At 54.5% G+C, this 19,155-nt stretch overlaps 4 protein-coding genes across 4 annotated transcripts; 2 read left to right on the forward strand and 2 right to left on the reverse strand.

The window, feature by feature from the left end:
* Nucleotides 1-1,586: 1,586 nt before the first annotated feature.
* Nucleotides 1,587-2,348, reverse strand: KVR01_002187 (uncharacterized protein; the record flags this gene model as incomplete). The annotated part of the gene is made up of 1 exon (XM_044783890.1): nt 1,587-2,348. The coding sequence occupies one exon, from the start codon at nt 2,346-2,348 to the stop codon at nt 1,587-1,589; it is 762 nt and encodes a 253-aa protein (XP_044647202.1).
* Nucleotides 2,349-3,044: 696 nt separating this feature from the next.
* Nucleotides 3,045-4,982, reverse strand: KVR01_003343 (uncharacterized protein; the record flags this gene model as incomplete). The annotated part of the gene is made up of 7 exons (XM_044789088.1): nt 3,045-3,195; nt 3,256-3,556; nt 3,776-3,919; nt 4,254-4,272; nt 4,357-4,382; nt 4,473-4,555; nt 4,699-4,982. 7 exons carry the CDS (start codon nt 4,980-4,982, stop codon nt 3,045-3,047), a joined length of 1,008 nt encoding a protein of 335 aa, XP_044648358.1.
* Nucleotides 4,983-6,774: 1,792 nt separating this feature from the next.
* On the forward strand, nt 6,775-15,648 carry KVR01_002022 (uncharacterized protein). The gene is made up of 8 exons (XM_044789156.1): nt 6,775-7,500; nt 7,562-7,706; nt 7,758-8,026; nt 8,094-8,883; nt 8,938-9,414; nt 9,483-12,872; nt 12,977-14,613; nt 14,664-15,648. The coding sequence occupies exons 1-8, from the start codon at nt 7,327-7,329 to the stop codon at nt 15,519-15,521; spliced, it is 7,740 nt and encodes a 2,579-aa protein (XP_044647037.1). The 5' UTR covers nt 6,775-7,326; the 3' UTR covers nt 15,522-15,648.
* A 331-nt stretch (nt 15,649-15,979) lies between these two features.
* KVR01_003114 (uncharacterized protein) lies at nt 15,980-17,104 on the forward strand (the record flags this gene model as incomplete). The annotated part of the gene is made up of 1 exon (XM_044782802.1): nt 15,980-17,104. One exon carries the CDS (start codon nt 15,980-15,982, stop codon nt 17,102-17,104), a length of 1,125 nt encoding a protein of 374 aa, XP_044648129.1.
* Nucleotides 17,105-19,155: the final 2,051 nt, after the last annotated feature.

The raw sequence follows: 19,155 nt of genomic DNA on the forward strand, positions 1-19,155 counted from the left end.
GACCGCTCGGCATCATCCGAGTCTTATCCTGGTCTTTACGGCATCGGCACCGCTCGTGTGAAGGCGCCATGTATATCCTCAGACGTATTCGGAATAGAAGCGAAACTACTGTACTAGATCACCATGGGGACTGGTAACCCTTAGCAAAAAAGATACCATAATAGAATGTCTTACAGTTAGATCTAGTCTTACACTTTAATAAGGGATTCTTATTAGCTAGCCTCTATAAAGCCAGCCAGATATACCTTCCTTCCCTTCTTAATAGAGAAGGGCCATATATATACTTAGCGGAAGGGCCAGGACTCGGAAGGGCCAAGACTCAGAAGGGCCAGGACTCGGAAGGGCCAGGACTCAGTACCTAAGTAATCTTCTTACCTTGAATTAAGAGAGAGAGAGAGAGAAGAGTAGATAGTATAGACGATCTAGAGAGAAAAGCATTCTCTAACGGCCAGAATCAATCCCGTAGCAAAATACTATAAGGGGAAGATCTTACGGTTAGGCCAGATCTTACAGTTAGTCCGTATGTTACTGTATCTTTTATTGGCTACGGTTGGCAGACCCCATCGGCTTCCACTACAGTAGTTACGGCATTGGCGCCAAACGGGACTCATTACTCGCGCTTGCACTTTGTCCATCTCAAGTATGTTTCTGAAGCTAATGGAGATACTAGCACTATCCTGAGCTTGCTGACGTTGTCCCCTTGGAAGCGAGAGGTAGCAGTTATAGTCTGACCTAACAATACAACATTGAAGGCACTAATGCATGCTCTAGAGTATTGCCACAGCTAGAGATACATCATTTCGCTATGGGGCCCAGCTTTTCCTTAGAGGAGTTTGCGTGGTTTCGCTTCTATTCCGTATACGTCCGAGGACATATATGGCGCCTTCATATGGTGGTAAACGCTCAAGACCCAGCGCTTGAAAAAGATACAGTGTTGATAACTATGGTTAAAATACGATGGGTTCGCGCTTGTGGCCTTAGCCTTGCGACACACAGACAAGGCTAAGGGGCACCGTTTTGACGGCGTTCCTACGCCTGAGGCTTCAATATCCGTAGTCTCGAGCACGACTTGATAAAGCCCCATACATCACACTTGGATAGGGCCATTTAAGCTTCCATGGGATATAAGTGGCTTGAGAGAAAACAAAAGGGGGGGGGGAATCAATTCTAAAGTCTTTTTGCTTTGTCTCGTGGCTCGGTCTTTTTGCGCAGTCAGTCTTTCTGTAACTAAGTGTGACGGGCACGCCAAGGCCTCTTACAAGTCCCTGAGCAGTGTATCGATGGTTCGTTCGAGCGTCCTCCAAGCCACCTGTACACCTGGAGGTCATCCTGGGAGCTACCACTTGTCGCTGGGAAGAGCCTGAGAAGATACCGAACACTGGCAATGACTCTACGAAGTCTGAGGCGATAGGGCCTTCTCGGTAATCGAGGTTAATACTTCATGAAATATCCTAGGTGGTCACTTGGGCCAAAAAACTGATGGGCGATCATGTTCTGCACATGTGCACCTGCAAACGCGCAAGTTTTGGATGCATTTGTAGCCAAGTTAAATTTCTTTTCATTCGATTTCCCTGTGTGGTATTCGGCTACGGCAAATCAATCAGCACTGCGGATGACTCCCCTCTGCGCGGTCCAGTCGCCCTGAACAACAGCGTCTGGCCGACCACCCACGTCTCGACATTCTCAAAGTGCTCGCTCAGGGCCGCATCCACGTCCTCTTTGGTATCGTCCCAGTTGCGGAAGATCCCCCACCAGTGGTTATACCATTTCAGGTAGAACCGCGTCAGAAACTGGTACCATTTCGTTTGCCTGATCCCCAGGACGGTACACCCATACAGCACGCCGCCGTCGCTCACGAGCTTCGCCATCGCGCCGATGGCCCTGAACTTGTCCCTCCCACCGGGCATGCAGTGGAACAGGTTGAACATGGAGATGGAGTCGTACCTGCGGGACGCGAGCTCGTTGGTTGGCGGCTCGGTGGCGTCCGCCTCGACCAGGTCGACCTCGGCCCTCGGGGCCATCGACATGATTCTCGCCCTGGCGGCCCTCAGCGGGTTTGGGTTGAGGTCCATGAGCGTGATCTGGTGACTGCTGTCCTTGCGCCAGATCTTGCTCAGCGCGGCGGCGGGCAGGTACCCCGTCGCGACGCCGATGTCGAGGTGGCGCCGGGAAAAGTTCTCGGCGAAGAAGGGCAGCAGGATCGACGGGGTTGGGCAACCCCAGATGCAGCGCATGTTGAAACCAAGGACGTAGGTGTCATACCAGACGGACAGGGCGGAGCGGGTGTACACCGTGGCGTTGGCATCCTTGCCTGTGCGGAACAGGGCGTTGGTTTCGTAGTCAGCCATTGTGTGGGAGCCGGGCGAGGACTTGCAGCAGAGTGAGTAGGTTGTGTCGCTGTTGCTGTTGGTGACGGACTGGGATTACTGCCAACAGGCTTGGCAATATCTCAGGGTGTGGGAGTTCTTGTCCGTGGGCCTGTCTCGTTTGAAGTGGCGCATGAATTCAAGGAAGTTGGCAGTCGGCAACGCAAAGGCGAAAATCGTTTCTGGCTCCCAGGGAGATGTTATCTTGGTCCTATAATGGCTCTTATTATGACTATTATTTTCAGGTTGGTTCTCATGTTGGTTCTCATGTTGGTCCCATTCTCCATTAGCATCCATCGTGTCTCGTCTTCACTGGTCAGTTGGTGCGCATCGGCCTAGTGTCCGCCTTGCATTAGAAAGTGGGTAAGGTTTCCGCACTGTGCATCCATACATACAGTTTGCATATCCGGCATAATCGCAGCTCCTCCCCTCCGGCAGAGCTCGCAGAGCTCGCAGGTCAGCACACCAGGGACGTGCCCGCACTATGCACGTAGATGGAGCCGCCTGGGGCTCTACGGTTCGACGTTGACATGGCTCCCCCCACCCCACCCTGGCATTGGCTCTTGGTATGCAAGGGACAGATCCACTCGAGTCATTGGCCAGTTCTTGACGACGGATGCTCAGGCGATGTGATGTGTATTCATAAAATTGAGGGGTATCTCAAAAGTAAACAAGAAATCATGCCGAAGACGGCTCCGAACCCTCGGCTATGTGGGTCAATTGGTCGTTGGACCGCCTCGTCGCATGTTCCGGAACAGGCGTGCTCTGGAACGAGGAGACCGATGTAGAAGCTGAGCCGATGCGCGGTTTCCTGCAATAGACTGTCATTCTAGGACGTGTTGGGTTAGCAAGCCGTGGTCGCTTCCAACGTGCATCGCGAGGCGCTCACAATGTCATAAAGGAGTGGTATCTGGTGTCTGGGATCTCCCTCTTCACGTTCATCAGAAACTTCTTCACATCCTCTGCTGACCAGCCCAGCCCGTCTATGAAGACCGAAAGGGTGAGCGGCTCAATGATGCTGGTCCAGTTTTTGGTCATCATGGTCCCGATCTTTTGTAATTTCTTGCCTGGGTAGCAGGCATTGGTGGGGGCGCCATATTTGGTCACCGTGATGTTCTCGAACCCGTGTTTCTCAAGAAGCGGCTTGTACTGGGTCGGATAGTACAAAGAACTACCAAGATCTTTGAGGCCTGTAGAGTCAGAATTAGCAAAGCTAAGGATGGCCTGGGGCAGTAACTTTCCTCGGGACATGAGCTTGTTCCATTTGTGGAAAGATGTGTTTTCAAAGGAGTGATTGGGCGACTGAAGCAAGACGATCCACTCGGTAAATTCAGCCCATCCTCCCGGGTTGAGGTTGTCGTATACGGCCTGCACGAGGCGTTCCTTTTGTGGGAGGTCACCCAGCATGCGGGCGTGCACAAAATCAAAAGTCGTGTTCAGGTCCCAGTCCTCAGTGGCGTCTCTTATCTGGAAATGGCAATTTGACACTAAATATGGTGGCTTGACCGGCTCGAGATCGATGCCCAAGACTGAGCTCCGAGGGTTTTGCTGGGCTGCGTCACATTGTTAGCCAGACTGCCAGAGACACAGGGTGGGTGGTCTGCGCAGAGAGAGACATGCCAAATTCCTGCAACTGGTTAGCGTTATGCGACAGATCAGAAGGGGGGAAAGGTGGGTGGCCAGACGTACTAGAGCCCATATGCCAGGACCGGTGCCAATGTCCAGGACGGTTTTTGGCCGTCTTGCCGGGGCAAGATGGAATCTTCCGTCAAAAAGTTCTTTTATTATCTCATGCTGCAGCACTATTTGGCGATGGGTTGGTCAGTGGCGGTTCTGATTTAATGAGGTGTAATAGGGTGTAATAGGGATGCTTCCGGGAATGCATACCGTTTCTGTCTTGTTCTTGCTAGTTCCAAACCTTAAAGTCAGCCACTAAATCCGGCATGTGTTGCGAGGGTTTTCTTTTCCTGGTCGGAACAAACAGTCGCACCTGGTTATTTGGGATGAAGCCGTAGCCTGCGGAGAGGAGTCGGTCAGTCAGTCAGTCAGCCACATCTTGCTGCATCGATGCAGACCCGGGAGGGGTGACGGGGTCGGGAGACTGACGCTTGTAGACGGACTTGCTGATCCTGTGGACGAGGGAGCGGAAGAATCCTGTTGCGCGCGACCCACTTCCTTTGGCACTGGAGCTGATTGGGCCCAGTCAGCCTTCATTTTGCAGCACAGGCGCATTGACATGACTCGGCAGTTGGCCCCCAGAGATCAGGCACGCAGGCGGCGGCGCCACTCGCGCGTAATAGGGGGTGAAGGGGCCTGGGGGCACGAGGCTCACCGTTCCGAGGCTGCAGGAGCGGACTCTGCGTCGTCGTTGGAATCGTCAGAGTCGGACCGCGACCAGATATCATTGTCATTGGACAGGGCCGGCTCGCCATCGTCGACAGTGCCGCTGTGGGGGTAGGTCCGGTTGGAGGACGAAGTAGCGGTGAGGGGCGACTTGAGCGAGGTGGAATTCCTGCTTGTGCTGGAGGCGTTGGTCGAGGGCCGTCCCATATTTGTCGATGAAGAGTTGGCCTCGCTGCCGCTTGTTGGACGGCCGCGAGTCTTGTTCAAATCCATGGGCCGACGGGCCGCTCCGAGAGGCTGATGGGTCGTGAAACTCTAAGTCGGGTCTGAGAACTCGGGATCGGGGACAGGACTCATAGTCGAGGCCATCCTGAGTCTGGGTACTCCTTGGTTTTTAAACCACCGGCAGGATGGCTGGACGGGCCTCGATTGTTTGGGATCTCGTACGGAGCACGGAGTACGGAGTACCTCGAGAGATTCCAGGGTCCCCAAAACCCAGGACCTGGGCCAGGCCTCATTTCGGAGGGCAAGGCAATCCAAAACTAACACACACCCCCGGCTCCCCGGCCATTACCGCCCACGCGTCCAGGCGTCCCATAGTACGGAGCACGGAGTACTGGACGCTGGACTACTGTGTACACTGCCACCCTGGCCGCCCTGGCCGGGCCTGCAAGCCACACCAGGCCAACCGGCCACCTGGTAATGAGGTGATAGGCAATAGGTAACAGGTAATAGCAGGAGCCTGGCAGGGAGCCTGGCAGTGTGCGGGACTTTGTGGCTGTCAGGCCCCGGGCCATGGCGGGAGTGTGCTTGGGTGACACATCGGCCGCCTCGGATTCGATGGACCGTGGCTGGCTGGGCTACCTGGGTGTAGTTACGCTCGCAGTCGTGCCAGCCAGCCCATGACGGCCCAGCCCGACCTTCAGGCACACTGGCACACTGGCACACCGGTCCCCACCTTCGGGCGGGTCTATCATAGTGCTACTACTGTGTAGTCCATGTGTGCCAGGGCCGGGTTTCTTTGGCAAGCGTGCAAGTCGGTAGCAGGATCCGGGTGGTCAAGGCCGCCTCAGGTCGGCCTGCAGTCGGTTGTTTGTCCCGAAGAGGAGAACCGCAAGCTTCCGGCAGTTATGCGCAATGCATAGTACTGCGGTGGCCGCAATATTGCGAAATGGAACCCTATTATCTATCACTGACTGACGCAGAAAGGTTCCATGCAAGTTCACGCCCGCGTCAGGTGATGCCCAGCCGCTCATATGCAATGCATGTGGCGTATGCAGTGTACTTGTCCACGGCCCAGCCACACGGGAGAAAGTATAGTACACCTTTAAGTACCTGCCTACATACCAAGACTCGGCACTCCGTACTTTTGTCCTGCAGTGAGAACTTAAGTCTGGACAGAGTTGCTGACGACACGAGCCCGGACCAGGCCGCACGACCCGATTGGCTTGGGAAAGGGGAGAGGGCGCCCCGCCTGCTCCACCTTCAAATGTTTAGGGGGGGGGTCCCAGATGTCCCCAGCTGCCCTGGACATATTGTTGGACCTCGACACGTGGGTTTGCGGCCCCACCACCCCACTCCCAGCATGGCTTTGACGTCAGTCCACCTTGTTCACCCACTGAAACTGGTCCCGAATCCAATCCAAGACGTCCACCCTCACAAACTGACAGGTCGGTTTGCACTTACGGAGTAGTACGACAGTAGTGCAGTGTACCCTTTCCCCCCTGAGCTGGCCCCAGCCGAAGCGCAAGCGCAAATCAAAACAGCCACGCGTCCAGCAGTCCGGGCCAACGGGCGTACCGGTACGTACCGAGCCACACTACACTACATAGTACTACATAGTATTACTAGTAGTAGACGGGCAAAACGGGTTGCCCCAGTCCCAGGGTCGCTTATTACATGACACGGAAACCGCGGACCGATACCGAACCACATGCAGTACACTGCAGTACATCGGTGGTCGTCATGCGCACCTCATGCAGCCAACAAGGCCAACGAGGCCAACGAGGCCAACCTGCAAAACCTCGCCTGGATTTCCAACCTCTCCAGGCTGGCCCAGAGTCATTGATCGGCTCGACTGATCGGCTCGACTGATCGGCTCGACAGACACTTTCAATAGCGTTACCACCTACTGCAATATGGAGGGTCCTGTGGGCTTCGGTCCCAATCTGTTGGAAGCACAAGCACCAACAGACCCATTGCGGTCCTGCCATTGGCCCTGAGCCAGACGCTCTCCGGCGCTCCATCGAGTCGCGGTATAGTGTACTGTGTCTGCGGCCACGGCCAGACTGTGGTGTCTCCGCCCTCCTACATACAGGACAAGTGAGGCGCGTGATTAGGACTCCGACGGCCTACCCAGGACTCGCCAGCCCGTCGCCGACACTGATGCACGATGGGGCACTGCTCCACGAGAGCGAACGGGGTGGGCTGATGGGGCCCTGGACGCCGACGACCAGGTGCTCGTGCGAAGCCCTTGAGAGACCTCATACATCATCACCCATCCCTCCTCTACAAATTGTCCATCAGCCACGGCATCCTCCGCATCCCTCGTATCGCCACATCCACCCGATAGACTTCAACGTGCTTCGGATACTCTAGTGACCAAGGCGTATCGACCATGGATGAGCCCATCGCTATCATCGGCGTGGACGCCAGGCTGCCCGGTGACGGCGACACGGCCGAGGGCTTCTACCAGTCGCTGCTGGCAGGGAGGTCGGCCAGGTCTGAGATCCCCAAGGAGAGGTTCGCCGTCGACTCGTTCTGGCACCCTGACGCCGAGAGGAGCGGCTCGGTGAGTTCCCTTCCGTGGCGCTTGGCCTTGTCACTAGTGTTAATATGCCAGCACGTCACAGACCCGAGCAAGACATGCACATTTTCTCACGGGCAGTATTGCGGCCTTCGATGCGCCCTTCTTCTCTATCACGCCCGCTGAGGCCAATGGGATGGATCCCCAGCAGAGAGGGATGCTGGAATCTGTATACAAGGCACTCGAGAATGGTTCGTCGCCTGACAACTCGTTGCTATTTGTGTGATCCTAACAACATTCAGCTGGCATTCCTATCCCCAAGGCCGCGGGGTCCCAAACCGGCGTCTACGTCGGTTGTTTTGCATATGATTATAATGATATAATAGTGAAGGACTTGGACCTCCCCTCCAAGTACGCCGCCACCGGCACCGTCGCGAGCATGCTCAGCAACAGGGTGTCATGGTTCTTTGACTTTCGTGGCCCGAGTATCACCGTCGATACGGCCTGCTCAAGTAGTCTGGTAGCAGCCCACGAGGCGTGCATGAGCCTGAAGCTCCGTGAGATCAATATGGTAAGTGAGCCCGTGGCCGAGGAGATACCCACCAAGGGCTTTTGTGATATGTGCTAAACCACTGCAGGCCGTTGTTGGGGGCTGCAATCTCATGCTCTCGCCCGAGATGACCCTGAAGCTGGACGCCGCCGGCGTCCTCGGGCCTGATGGGAAGTCTTACAGCTTCGACCACAGAGGTAACGGATATGCTCGCGGTGAGGGGTTCGGCACTCTGGTGCTGAAACGCGTCTCTGATGCAATCCGTGATGGCGACGTTATCCGTGCCGTCATCCGGAATTCCTCAACGAACCAGGACGGCAAGTCCCCCGGCATCACACAGCCAACCAAAGCTGGCCAGGCTGCTCTAATCAAGCATGTATATGAGAGAGCCGGACTCGACCCCTCTGTTACACGGTTCTTTGAGGCACACGGCACGGGGACACAAGTAGGCGATCCTATCGAAGCCAGTGCGATCGCCGAGATCTTCGCGCCGCACCGGTCGCCAGATGAGCCACTCTATGTGGGCGCTTTGAAGAGCAATGTGGGACACCTTGAAGGTGCTGCCGGAGTTGCTGCAATCATCAAAGGAGTCTTCACACTTGAGAAGGGCATCATCCCACCAAACATTTGGTTGGAAAAGGTCAATCCCAAGATCAAAGACTCATGGCATCTGAAGTTCCCCACTGAGGCAACACCCTGGCCCCAGCCCGGCCTCCGCCGCATGTCGATAAATTCATTTGGCATTGGCGGCAGTAACGCCCATGTAGTTATGGATGATGCGTTGCATTTCCTACAGCAGTACCGGCTAGTCGGTGACCACCGGACTATTGCCACTCCTGGAACATCCCAGGGCCTCCCATACCAACCGCACGCAAACGGTATGCCTTCCCCACAACCACCCTTCCAAGCACCGCTGATGTTAAACAATCCAGGGCACACAAATGGTAGCCATCGTCGTGCGGACAGTGGGGTAGACATGGGCGTGAATGGGGACGCCGACGCAGCCCCCAGTCAATTACTCGTCTTATCCACCAACGACCAGCAAGGCGTTCTCCGTATGCGAGATGCCCTCGAGGGATACTTGACGTCAAAGTCTCGCACGAACTCGGTCGCGGATGATGATCGGTTACTCAGAGACCTCGGTTACACGCTAGCTTCCAAGAGAACCCACCATGCGTGGCGAGCTTTCGCAATTGCAGACTGCCCAAGCGCTTTACAGGACACGCTGAGGAACCTGCCAAGCGCGACAAGGGCCAAGTCCCAGCCTCGTTTGGCATTCGTCTTCACGGGACAAGGCGCGCAGTGGCCAGCGATGGGCGTCGAGCTCATGCAATATCCGGTGTTCCAGGAAAGCATCCTGGCCGCTGACAGATACTTGAACGACTTGGGATGTTCCTGGTCGCTGTCCTGTACGTCAAGAGAACACAAGCCCACTTTCTCTGCTCATCGAGAGTTTGTCTAAACTAACTCATCACAGTCGAGCTTTGCAAGCAGGCGGGCTCGTCACGCGTGGATGATCCTGAGTTCTGTCAGCCAATCTGCACCGCCCTCCAGATCGCCCTCGTGGATCTTCTGGCTAGCTGGGGCATATTCCCCCATGCAATCACTGGCCATTCTTCAGGTGAGGTGGCAGGTGCTTATGCTGCCGGGGCGATATCGAGGGAGGCAGCCTGGAAGGTCGCCCACTTCAGGGGGAAGCTGAGCTCTAAGCTGATTCGGTCCGGGTCCCTGCCTCAGACAGGCATGGCCGCAGTGGGCTTGGACACCAGAGCCACTTGGGCTGCAATCGAACGCGTGAACCAGATGGGTGGCCAAGGGACCTTGGAAATCGCCTGTATGAACAGTTGGCAGAGCCATACTGTCAGTGGCGATGCCAGGAAGATCAACACGCTCGTGGAGATGCTCAGCCAGGACAAGGTCTTCGCCCGGAAGCTCAACGTCGAGATAGCCTATCATTCCCAATATATGAAGGCCATTGCAGACGAGTACCTTGAATCCATGGGGAATCTGGAAGCTGGGACACGTCTGAAACAGCCCAGGGCGACTTTCTTCTCCTCGACCCGTGGATCCTCTATCTCATCGGCCGAACTCCGAAAGCCATCCTACTGGGTCGCCAACCTCGTCTCCCCCGTCCGATTCTGCGAATCCGTGACAGAGCTTCTCAAACACTCTGTCGACAAGCCAGAGAACGATGGATCCAAGAGGGCGGCGTCTGCTCCTTCGGCACTCATCACAGACATACTCGAGATTGGCCCGCACGCTGCCCTTAAGGGTCCCTTGGCCAACATTTCCAAGCAAATCTCTGGCAGGGATGCAATCAATTACCATTCCCTGCTCAAACGCAAATCGTCTGCTGTTCAGACTGCTCTGGAGGCAGCTGGGTCCTTGTTTTGTCAAGGCTATGAGGTCGACCTACATGAGGTCAACGAGGCCGGTGGATCGGACGGTCGCAAGCCGCTGATGCTAATTGATCTACCGAGTTATCCATTCAACCATTCGAAGGAATATTGGCTTGAGAGCCGTCTGAGTAAGAGCTTCCGCCACCGGCCAACCGGCCGCCATGATCTTCTTGGCGTGCCCATAGCAGACTGGAATAAGAGTAACGCGACCTGGCGAAACTACATTCGACTATCAGAGAATCCCTGGATCGAGGATCACAAGGTTTCTGGAGATGTACTGTACCCTGCCGCGGGAATGCTCGTCATGGCCATCGAGGCCAGTCGACAAATCGCAGATGGCAGCAAAGCCTTGAAGGGCTTTAGATTCAAGGATGTTTCATTCCATCTGGCATTACGTGTACCTGACGACGCTGAGGGCGTTGAAACCCACTTCTACCTGAGGCCGTATCGAGAGACCAGCTTGCCCTCCTCTTCGGCCTGGAACGAGTTTCAACTCTGGTCCTTCAACGATGGCGAGTGGAGAGAGCATTGTCGCGGACTGGTAAACAGCCAGTACGAGGAGGATGAGATCAAGAATGAGCGTTTGATACAGGATCAATGCAAGAGAGCAGTTCGCGATGCTCAGCAAGCGTGCACGGCTGGCATCGCAGTTGACAAAGTGTATCGGAAGCTCAAGCAGTCTGGACTCGACTTTGGACCTACTTTCCAGACATTGAACAATATCCGTCTCGGTCAAGACCGCACACTGCTGGCAGATGTCAACTCGCCGCTGTCAAAGGTCCGAGAGGTCATGCCGAGTCACTACTTGCAGCCGCATTTGGTCCATCCGACACTACTGGATGGTGTTGTGCATGCCAACATTGCACCGCTGGTATCGGACTCCGCGGTCTCTGATCAACCCAGAGTGCCAGTCTACGCCGAGAGTCTCTGGGTATCCGCCAGCCCGGAATCCCACGACGCCTATCTGGTGATGACGGGTCAGCCCTCTCCTCGTGGGGACAATGAGATTGAATCATCCTTTACAGCAGTCAGCCCAAAGACGAATCTCCCTTCAGTCTATGCATCTGGTTTGGTTTTCAAGACGCTCCCTGGAGGAGCGTCCCGAGATGCCGCCGATTCGCTTCATGACGCATTCAATATTGAGTGGAAGCCCGACCCGTCGCTCCTGAGCGACAAACAAGCCTCCAAGGTTTTCGGCGCGCCGATGAAGGCCGATGATAATCCGTCAGATTGGATGGAAGATTGTGAGGCCTTGTGTCTGGCGTATATCCGGAGATTCCTGGTTTCCGTTACAGAGGACCGTATCGGCCGGATGGCAGAGCACCACCTGAAGTACGTTTCGTGGATGCAACACATCTCTCGCCAGACGACTGACAGGACGGTGCCCAACATCGAGGACCTAGAGGACAGAGTCCGGTCAAGAGCCACGCCAGAAGGTGTTCTCATCATCGCCGTGGGCCAAGCACTAGATGAGATGATCGGAGGGCCTTTGAACCCGCTCGATATTATTTTCAAGGACAAGATCGCTGAGAATGTCTACCGCTACGGCTTGGGATCACAGAGATGTTACGAGCAGCTGTGCGGCTATGTTGATACCCTGGCACATAAGAACCCAGCCATGCAGATTCTGGAAATCGGTGCCGGCACCGGTGGTGCGACTAGGCCTGTCATGGAGACACTGACGGCTCAGGGTAGGCGATATGAGAACTACTGCTTCACCGATATTTCACCATCGTTCTTCGAGCAAGCGAAAGATACCATTTTCAAGGACCAGCTGGAACGCGCGGACTTCCGCGTGCTCAACGTCGAGAATGATCCGGTCGAGCAAGGCTTCGAGGCTGGCCGATACGACCTTATCGTGGCTGCCAACGTGCTGCATGCGACGAAGAAAATCGATGTGTCGCTTTCGAACGCGAGGTCGTTGCTTAAGCCAGGCGGAAAGCTCCTGCTCTTTGAGATTACCAACATCGAGGTCCTCCTTAGCCATTTCTGCTTTGGTACACTCCCAGGCTGGTGGCTATCAGAAGACAAGGACCGGAGATGGGGGCCTTTGATGTCTACCGAGAGCTGGCGACACCACCTCTCGCAAAGCGGCTTCACTGGGCTTGACGCGGTCTTCCAGGACTTTCCCGGTTCCGCCCACCAGATGAGTTCCATCCTTGTGTCAAGCGTGCCTCCGGACACTGCAGCAACCCAAACCGATGGGACAACGTACATCGTGACCGATGGCTTGTCAGCGCAGCAAGTTGACGTCGCTAGACGTATAATAAAGGCTATGGGCGCCAATGGCCCGGCCTGCGATGTCACATCTTTGATGACCTTGGGTGACAAGGACCTGAATAGGGCGACCTGCGTGGTTCTTGCAGAACTCAAGTCCTCACTGTTTCAAGACATGACGGCCTCCATCTTCGCGTCTATCAAGCGAATGGCGAGTCAATGCAGTTCGCTGATATGGGTGACCAAAGGTGGTAAGCATCACATCTCACTTGTTACGAATCCCCGTCTTTCATTTTTTAGAATGTTCTAGAATACAATACTTTAGGACCCGGAGCAGGACTAACCTCACCACCAGGAGATTCCCTTGCACCCGCGCCTGACATGGAACTGGTCACTGGACTGGCCAGAGTCGCTCGGTCTGAGAGACCCGATTTCCAGTTTGTGACGCTTTCGTTCGAGCAAAATGAGGCCCCGGGTGTCATTGTGGAGCAATGCGTGCGGGCGCTCCGTGGCTTAGCAAACGGTACAGAGAATTCTTTCAGGATCATTGGCGGTGTTCCGCATGTTCCACGGCTTGTGAGGGCTAAGTATCTCGAGGATCACGTACGATCTCAAACCGCTGCTCTGGGTGTGGTTCAGAACACCCTTGGCAAAGAGTCTTCTCGGTCTCTTATTCTAAAGCCCGGTACTCCAGGCCAGATTGACTCCATGAGATTTGAAGATGATCCCGTGCATGACACACCGCTGTCTGCCGATGAGGTCGAGTTCCAGACTCGGGTCTGCGGCATTAACTCCCTGGACCTAACATCTGTGAGGGGGCAAATGGGAGACGTCCCCTTGGGCCTCGAGGCATCTGGCATTGTGTCCAGGACTGGGCCGGCCTCAAAATTCCAGATCGGAGATCGAGTCTTCGGTCTGGCACTTACTGGTGCACTCAAGACACACGTCAGGTCTTCGGACGGCTGGTTGGCCAAACTCCCTGATTGTGTATCATGGACTGAGGCTGCCTCCATCCCGGTCGCTTACACTACGGCCTATTCCGTCCTTCACGAGATGGGCAGTGTCCGTAAGGGAGACAAGGTACTTGTACACGCAGGTGCAGACAGCCTAGCCCAAGCTGCCGTTCAGCTTGCTCAACTTGCTGGTGCCGAAGTGTTTGTCACAGTTGATGGTGAACTTACGCATTCTTTCTTTGCGAAACGGTGCGCTGTTCCACAAGACCACATTCTCTCTGCCCAGGTTGGATCCTTCAAGACTCTTGTTTATCAGATGACCGAAGGTCGTGGTGTTGATATTGTGCTGAATACTGTTGGGAGCGATTCACTTCCGGAGCTGGTGGGTTGTGCCGCCTCGTTCAGCCGGCTTGTGGACCTCGTTCCAAGTGGCAACAATGCCAACGCACGCATCTCTCTGAGTGAGCTCCAAAAGAAGAACATTCGCTACGAGACTTACGATCTCAGATACCGAGCACTACATGATCCCGTCCGGACACAGCGTAGCTTCCAGGGAATGGCTGAGCAGCTTTTCCTAAGGGGCCCAGGGTCGACCATCCAGCGAATGTCAATCTCTAACTATGCGTTCTCTCAGCTTCCGGAGGCGTTCCATCAGATGCAGTCTGGGCATCGAGTCGAGAAAGTGGTCTTGGAACCGCACGATCACGACGTCGTTCCTGTCTTGTCAAGACGCACACCCGATTGCCGCCTTGAGCCCGAGGCGACTTATGTGATTGCTGGTGGCCTCGGTGGACTCGGAAGATCTGTAGCGCGATGGTTGGCTGCGCGTGGAGCCAAGAACTTGATTCTGCTTTCTAGGCGTGGCCCCGTTCAAGATGCCGCCAAGCAACTCGTTCAGGAGCTCGAAGTAACCTGTGACAGGATAGCAACGCCGGCTTGTGACGTGACAGATAGCGAAGCACTTCGGGATGCCATGGAGAAATGCTTGGAAACGATGCCACCCGTCAGAGGGTGCATACAAGGCTCCATGGTTCTCAAGGTAAGGTCTTTTCTGGATCCACTGCCTGAACGCATGCTGACTCGAACCAGGATAATCGACTTGAAAACATGACGCTCGACGAGTGGAATGATGCTGTCCGTCCCAAAGCCAACGCATCTTGGAACCTTCACGATGTCCTGGGCGGCAAATTAGACTTCTTCATCATGCTCTCGTCAACTGTTGGCATTACAGGTGGACCAGAACAAGCCAACTATGCCGCAGGAAACACCTTCCAAGATGCGCTTGCCCGTCACCTGGCTTCTCGGGGCGGACATGCCGTTTCAATAGACCTTCCCATCATCCGCGGAGTTGGATACGTAGAGGAGCGGCCGGGATTGCTCGACCACCTCCGCGCAACGGGCTGGGCTTTCATGGAGGAGCATGAGTTCCATTCCACGCTGGACTACCACTGTCGACTTGTGGACGGGGCCGTACCCCTCGTCCGGGCGCAGGTGCTGCCCCGGTTCTGGCTCCCGCAGCAGACCGCATCGGATGGCCACGAGCTGCCGACCTGGAGGCTCGACCCCTTGTTCAGCCACCTCGCCGTGTCAAGTTCCTCTACCACGACCGTAGATGGCGGCACGGCCGACACGAAGAAGGCTGTCAACCACATGGCGCTTCTTTCGGCTGCCGGGTCGCTAGAGGAGGCCGAGAAGGTGGCTCTAGAGGCGCTCCTCCTCAAACTATCCCGCGTGCTGAGCGTCGACGTATCCAACTTGGATTCAGGGAAGCCGCTGCATGCATACGGAGTCGACTCGCTGGTGGCAGTTGAGCTGCGGTCGTGGATAGCGAAGGAGCTCAAGGCGGATGTTTCGGTTTTCGACATGACTAACGCGTCGAGCATTTCGCAGGTGGCTACAACGGCGGCGGAGAAGAGTAAGCTGGTTGTGAAGGGCGGTGGAGATTAATTATGAACGGATGATACAACGCATTCTGTTTTCCGCGTTCAGCGACTGACTGAGAAAGCTTTCCTCTAGATTTTATTTATATTAGGGACATGTTATGAAGACGTCAATGAAACAAAGATAATTCCTACTCTTCGGTTTCTTCTGCTATAGAGGTGTACTTGCCCATTGGGCAACGGAAGATGTGTCAAGTAGCCAAAAGCCGTGCCTCTATGTCCTCATTGTCAGCGTCTTTTCATCATGTCGCCAGACCTGCGGGTTTGTGCCATCTTGCAAAGCCGACACAATAGCCGGTTCTCCCCAAAAGTGTCAACCGATCGGGTTTCTCCGCACTGTCGGCCAACGCAATTCCAGATAAAAACGCCCCCAAAGCCAGAGCTTGCTCAATTGGTTGCTTCATAAAAGTTTCTCTCTATCTCTTTTCACCTGGTGGTCATCCTAATCAATTGTTAACCGTGATAATGTCTCTGACTAGCCAATCTTACATTGTCCGCTCGCCGGGCGGGCCAATAAAGCTTGAAACTATACACTACGACCGGATAGGCGACCACGAAATCCTCGTCCAGATGGTTGCAACTTCATTATGCGCTTCGGATGTCAAAGCAGTAGAGGGCGCTTTCTTCATGAAGCCGCCCATGATACTTGGCCATGAAGGTGCCGGAATTGTGGAGGAGGTCGGAGCAAAGGTTACGGCATTCAAAAGAGGGGACAAAGTCGTTCTGCACTACAGCAGCTGCAGGTCTTGCGACGCGTGTAACGCAGACGGTGATCCTTACTGCGAGAAAATGGAGCAGCTGAACTTTGGAGGCCTACGCGAAGATGACGGCTCCGGTCGGATCGCCACGACGGCGGATGGCCAGCAACTGAACTGCTTCTTCTTCGGCCAGAGCTCTATGGGCCAGTTTGCCCTTGCCAGGGAGACCAGCGCAGTGAAGGTGGATGCTACGGACGAAGAACTGAAACTCTTCGCTTCCCTCAGTTGTGGGATTCAGACTGGAGCCGGCGCGGTGCTCAACGTCTGCAAACCCTCACCAGGTGCTGCTTTCGCGGTGTTTGGCGCGGGAGCGGTTGGTCTGGCCGCAGCTCTGGCAGCCCGACTATGTTCAGCTTCTCGGATCATCATCGTGGACATTTCAGAAGAGAAGCTCGGCTTGATACCTCCGGGACTTGCTACTCATACCATATGCTCGCTGGGGTTGGAACGAGGGTCAGTCGCTGCGCAGATAAAGGCAATCACTGATAATGAGGGTGTTGATTATGCTCTCGACTGTGCTGGAAACGGCGTGCTTGTTGCAGAAGGTTGTGTTGCTGCCAAGAAACGAGGAACGGTGGTCTCTGTCGGTGGTGGGCCTACGCGGGCATCACTGTATGTGACCGAAATGCTCGTCAAGGGGTTGACCTACCGAGGAACACATCAAGGCGACTCCGTGTCTCAAACTTTCATACCTCATCTGATCAAGCTTTGGAGATCCGGACAATTTCCTTTTGACCAGTTGCTGTCGCGTTACAAACTGGAGGACCTGGCATTGGCACTGGATGATTTGAAGAACCATAAGATACTGAAGCCATTACTCGTCACATCGTAGCCTCGAATGGAGCTCTCTTGCCTCAGACGCAATGAATGGGCCGACCAATCCCAACGATTTGTTGAAGTACAATATATCCCCGCCTGTCCTTCCAAAACTCCTCACACAATCATGCCCGATGATCCATATACTATGGCAGAGAACTGACATGGCTATACCTTGCAACGAATTCCGTGGTAACTGTGATAACTCCCATTTCCAATTCCTCCCCGTCCTTCCCATTCCTACCATTTCCAATTCCTCTGTGGTCGCCGCAACTAGCTCTCGCGGCTTCGGCGCTGAAATAAGCGACATTGGGTCGCTTTGGCATGGGCTGAGGAGCTTCTGGAGACAGTGGCTGTTCCTCGATTACTGAAAATCCTTTCGGCTTCTGGCTCTTCCGGTTCGTCGTAGTGCCGTAGATGCCCAGGGCGCTCTTTGTTCGAAGCGTAGAGATTGCACTCCTGAATAGGGGACGCAGAACCGGGATACAAGCAAGAATTATAGCGAGTGATGCTTCAAGAACAGTCAGGATCATCGCATGTTGAATCGAAAACGTGATATCGCTGGTGTCGACAGAGGGTAACAGGGCGACTTTGACTGCGCTGATGATGCAGACCCTAGAAACGAGTCAGAGGCTGATTGATCCCGAAGGCGACTGCTTTCAACTTACACCAGCCCAAGACCTGGAATGTATTAGCCATCTTCCTAGCGAATCGGGTGTTGGGGAAGGGAGTGCATACCGAAAGTTATCATCAAAGTGACCTTTTTGTATATCTCCATCTCCAATTTTACGAGGTAAGGCATGGGCAGGACGAGAACAATGAAATCGGTGACAATGTTCAAAGATCCAGCTGCAATCCAAAGCTCTGTACTTGGGCCGCAATGACCTTGAGAGAAAAGGTTCCAAGGTTAGCTGAGGGCACAAAGTACATTGCAACAAGGAGGCCAATCCCCATCATGTTCTGCGCTACTCCAACCAACTGAAGTCGTATTGGCCGGAGGCGCGTTGTAAAACATAAGTATGTTTGCTCGGGGGCCGAACAAGAGTAGCATGTCTTTACCATTTTGATTTTTATCCCAGGTAAATGATAGGGGCTGGCAAACGAGGAATATGATGCAAAGGTTTCCAATGGTCCTATTGAATTTGATTTATCAGGTGCTGTGGCTGCCATCGGTGCCATGTATATGACTCACCATAGCACAATAAGAGCCATTGTCCAATATGCTGCTGTACGGAACCATCTGACTGTGAAGACTCTGCAGCACAAAGCGAGGATGGAGAGTTTGCTTAGAGCGAGGCTCAAGGTGGCCATTATGCGAGCTGCTACTAGATGCTAAGTTCATACTCAGTGAGTATTGGTTGCCCAGGCAAAGTATTAAAGATGCGACCTGGAAACGTATGGTACAACTTACAATCAAAAATGTTTCTGGTCCACTTTGGAGACCGAACCTTTCTATTATCTCTGAGACATGGAAGCCTAAGCCTGCGTATAGTGTAGCTGGAATGCGGAATATCAGTGCTCTGCCTGGCGCGTTTTGAACATCCTGGGAGGAGCCCACCGAGGACAATAACCACCGAGAGACCAACGGTTGCTGCCTGCTGAACGTCAGAGAACAAATATCTTGGTCTGGGCGTACTATTGCCTGAGCATTTTGTGGCTTACACATGAAGCAATCATCAAGTAATCGCTGGCGTCCAACCATCGCCCCAGCTTTTGACGGCTGAGTAGCCGAAGAGCAACCACGGCCACAGATAGCACAGCAAATGCCACGGCAACTGCAAATACAGTTATTTGCTCAGCCCGCTCAAGAGGAAAGTTGACGCCCATGGTGATGATACTACCTGGCACGCGGAGTGACAAACGAGCGAAACATCAGACCAGCTGTATGATCGGAAGCAGCGGCAGAACCGCAGGAGGGAGGGTTATAGGAAGAATCTTCCCCTTCTAAAGAGACTGTTCGAATGCCGCTCGCGTAGAGGTGCGGTCTGAGCGGCTGCAAGCATAGCATCTATCTCCGACTTGGCGGCCCCACGCTTCTGTCAGTGACTTGAAACGACAGGGCGGAAT

This window comes from Diaporthe batatas, assembly GCF_019321695.1.
Source record: "Diaporthe batatas strain CRI 302-4 chromosome Unknown Contig00003, whole genome shotgun sequence".
NCBI classification, from domain to species: domain Eukaryota; kingdom Fungi; phylum Ascomycota; class Sordariomycetes; order Diaporthales; family Diaporthaceae; genus Diaporthe; species Diaporthe batatas.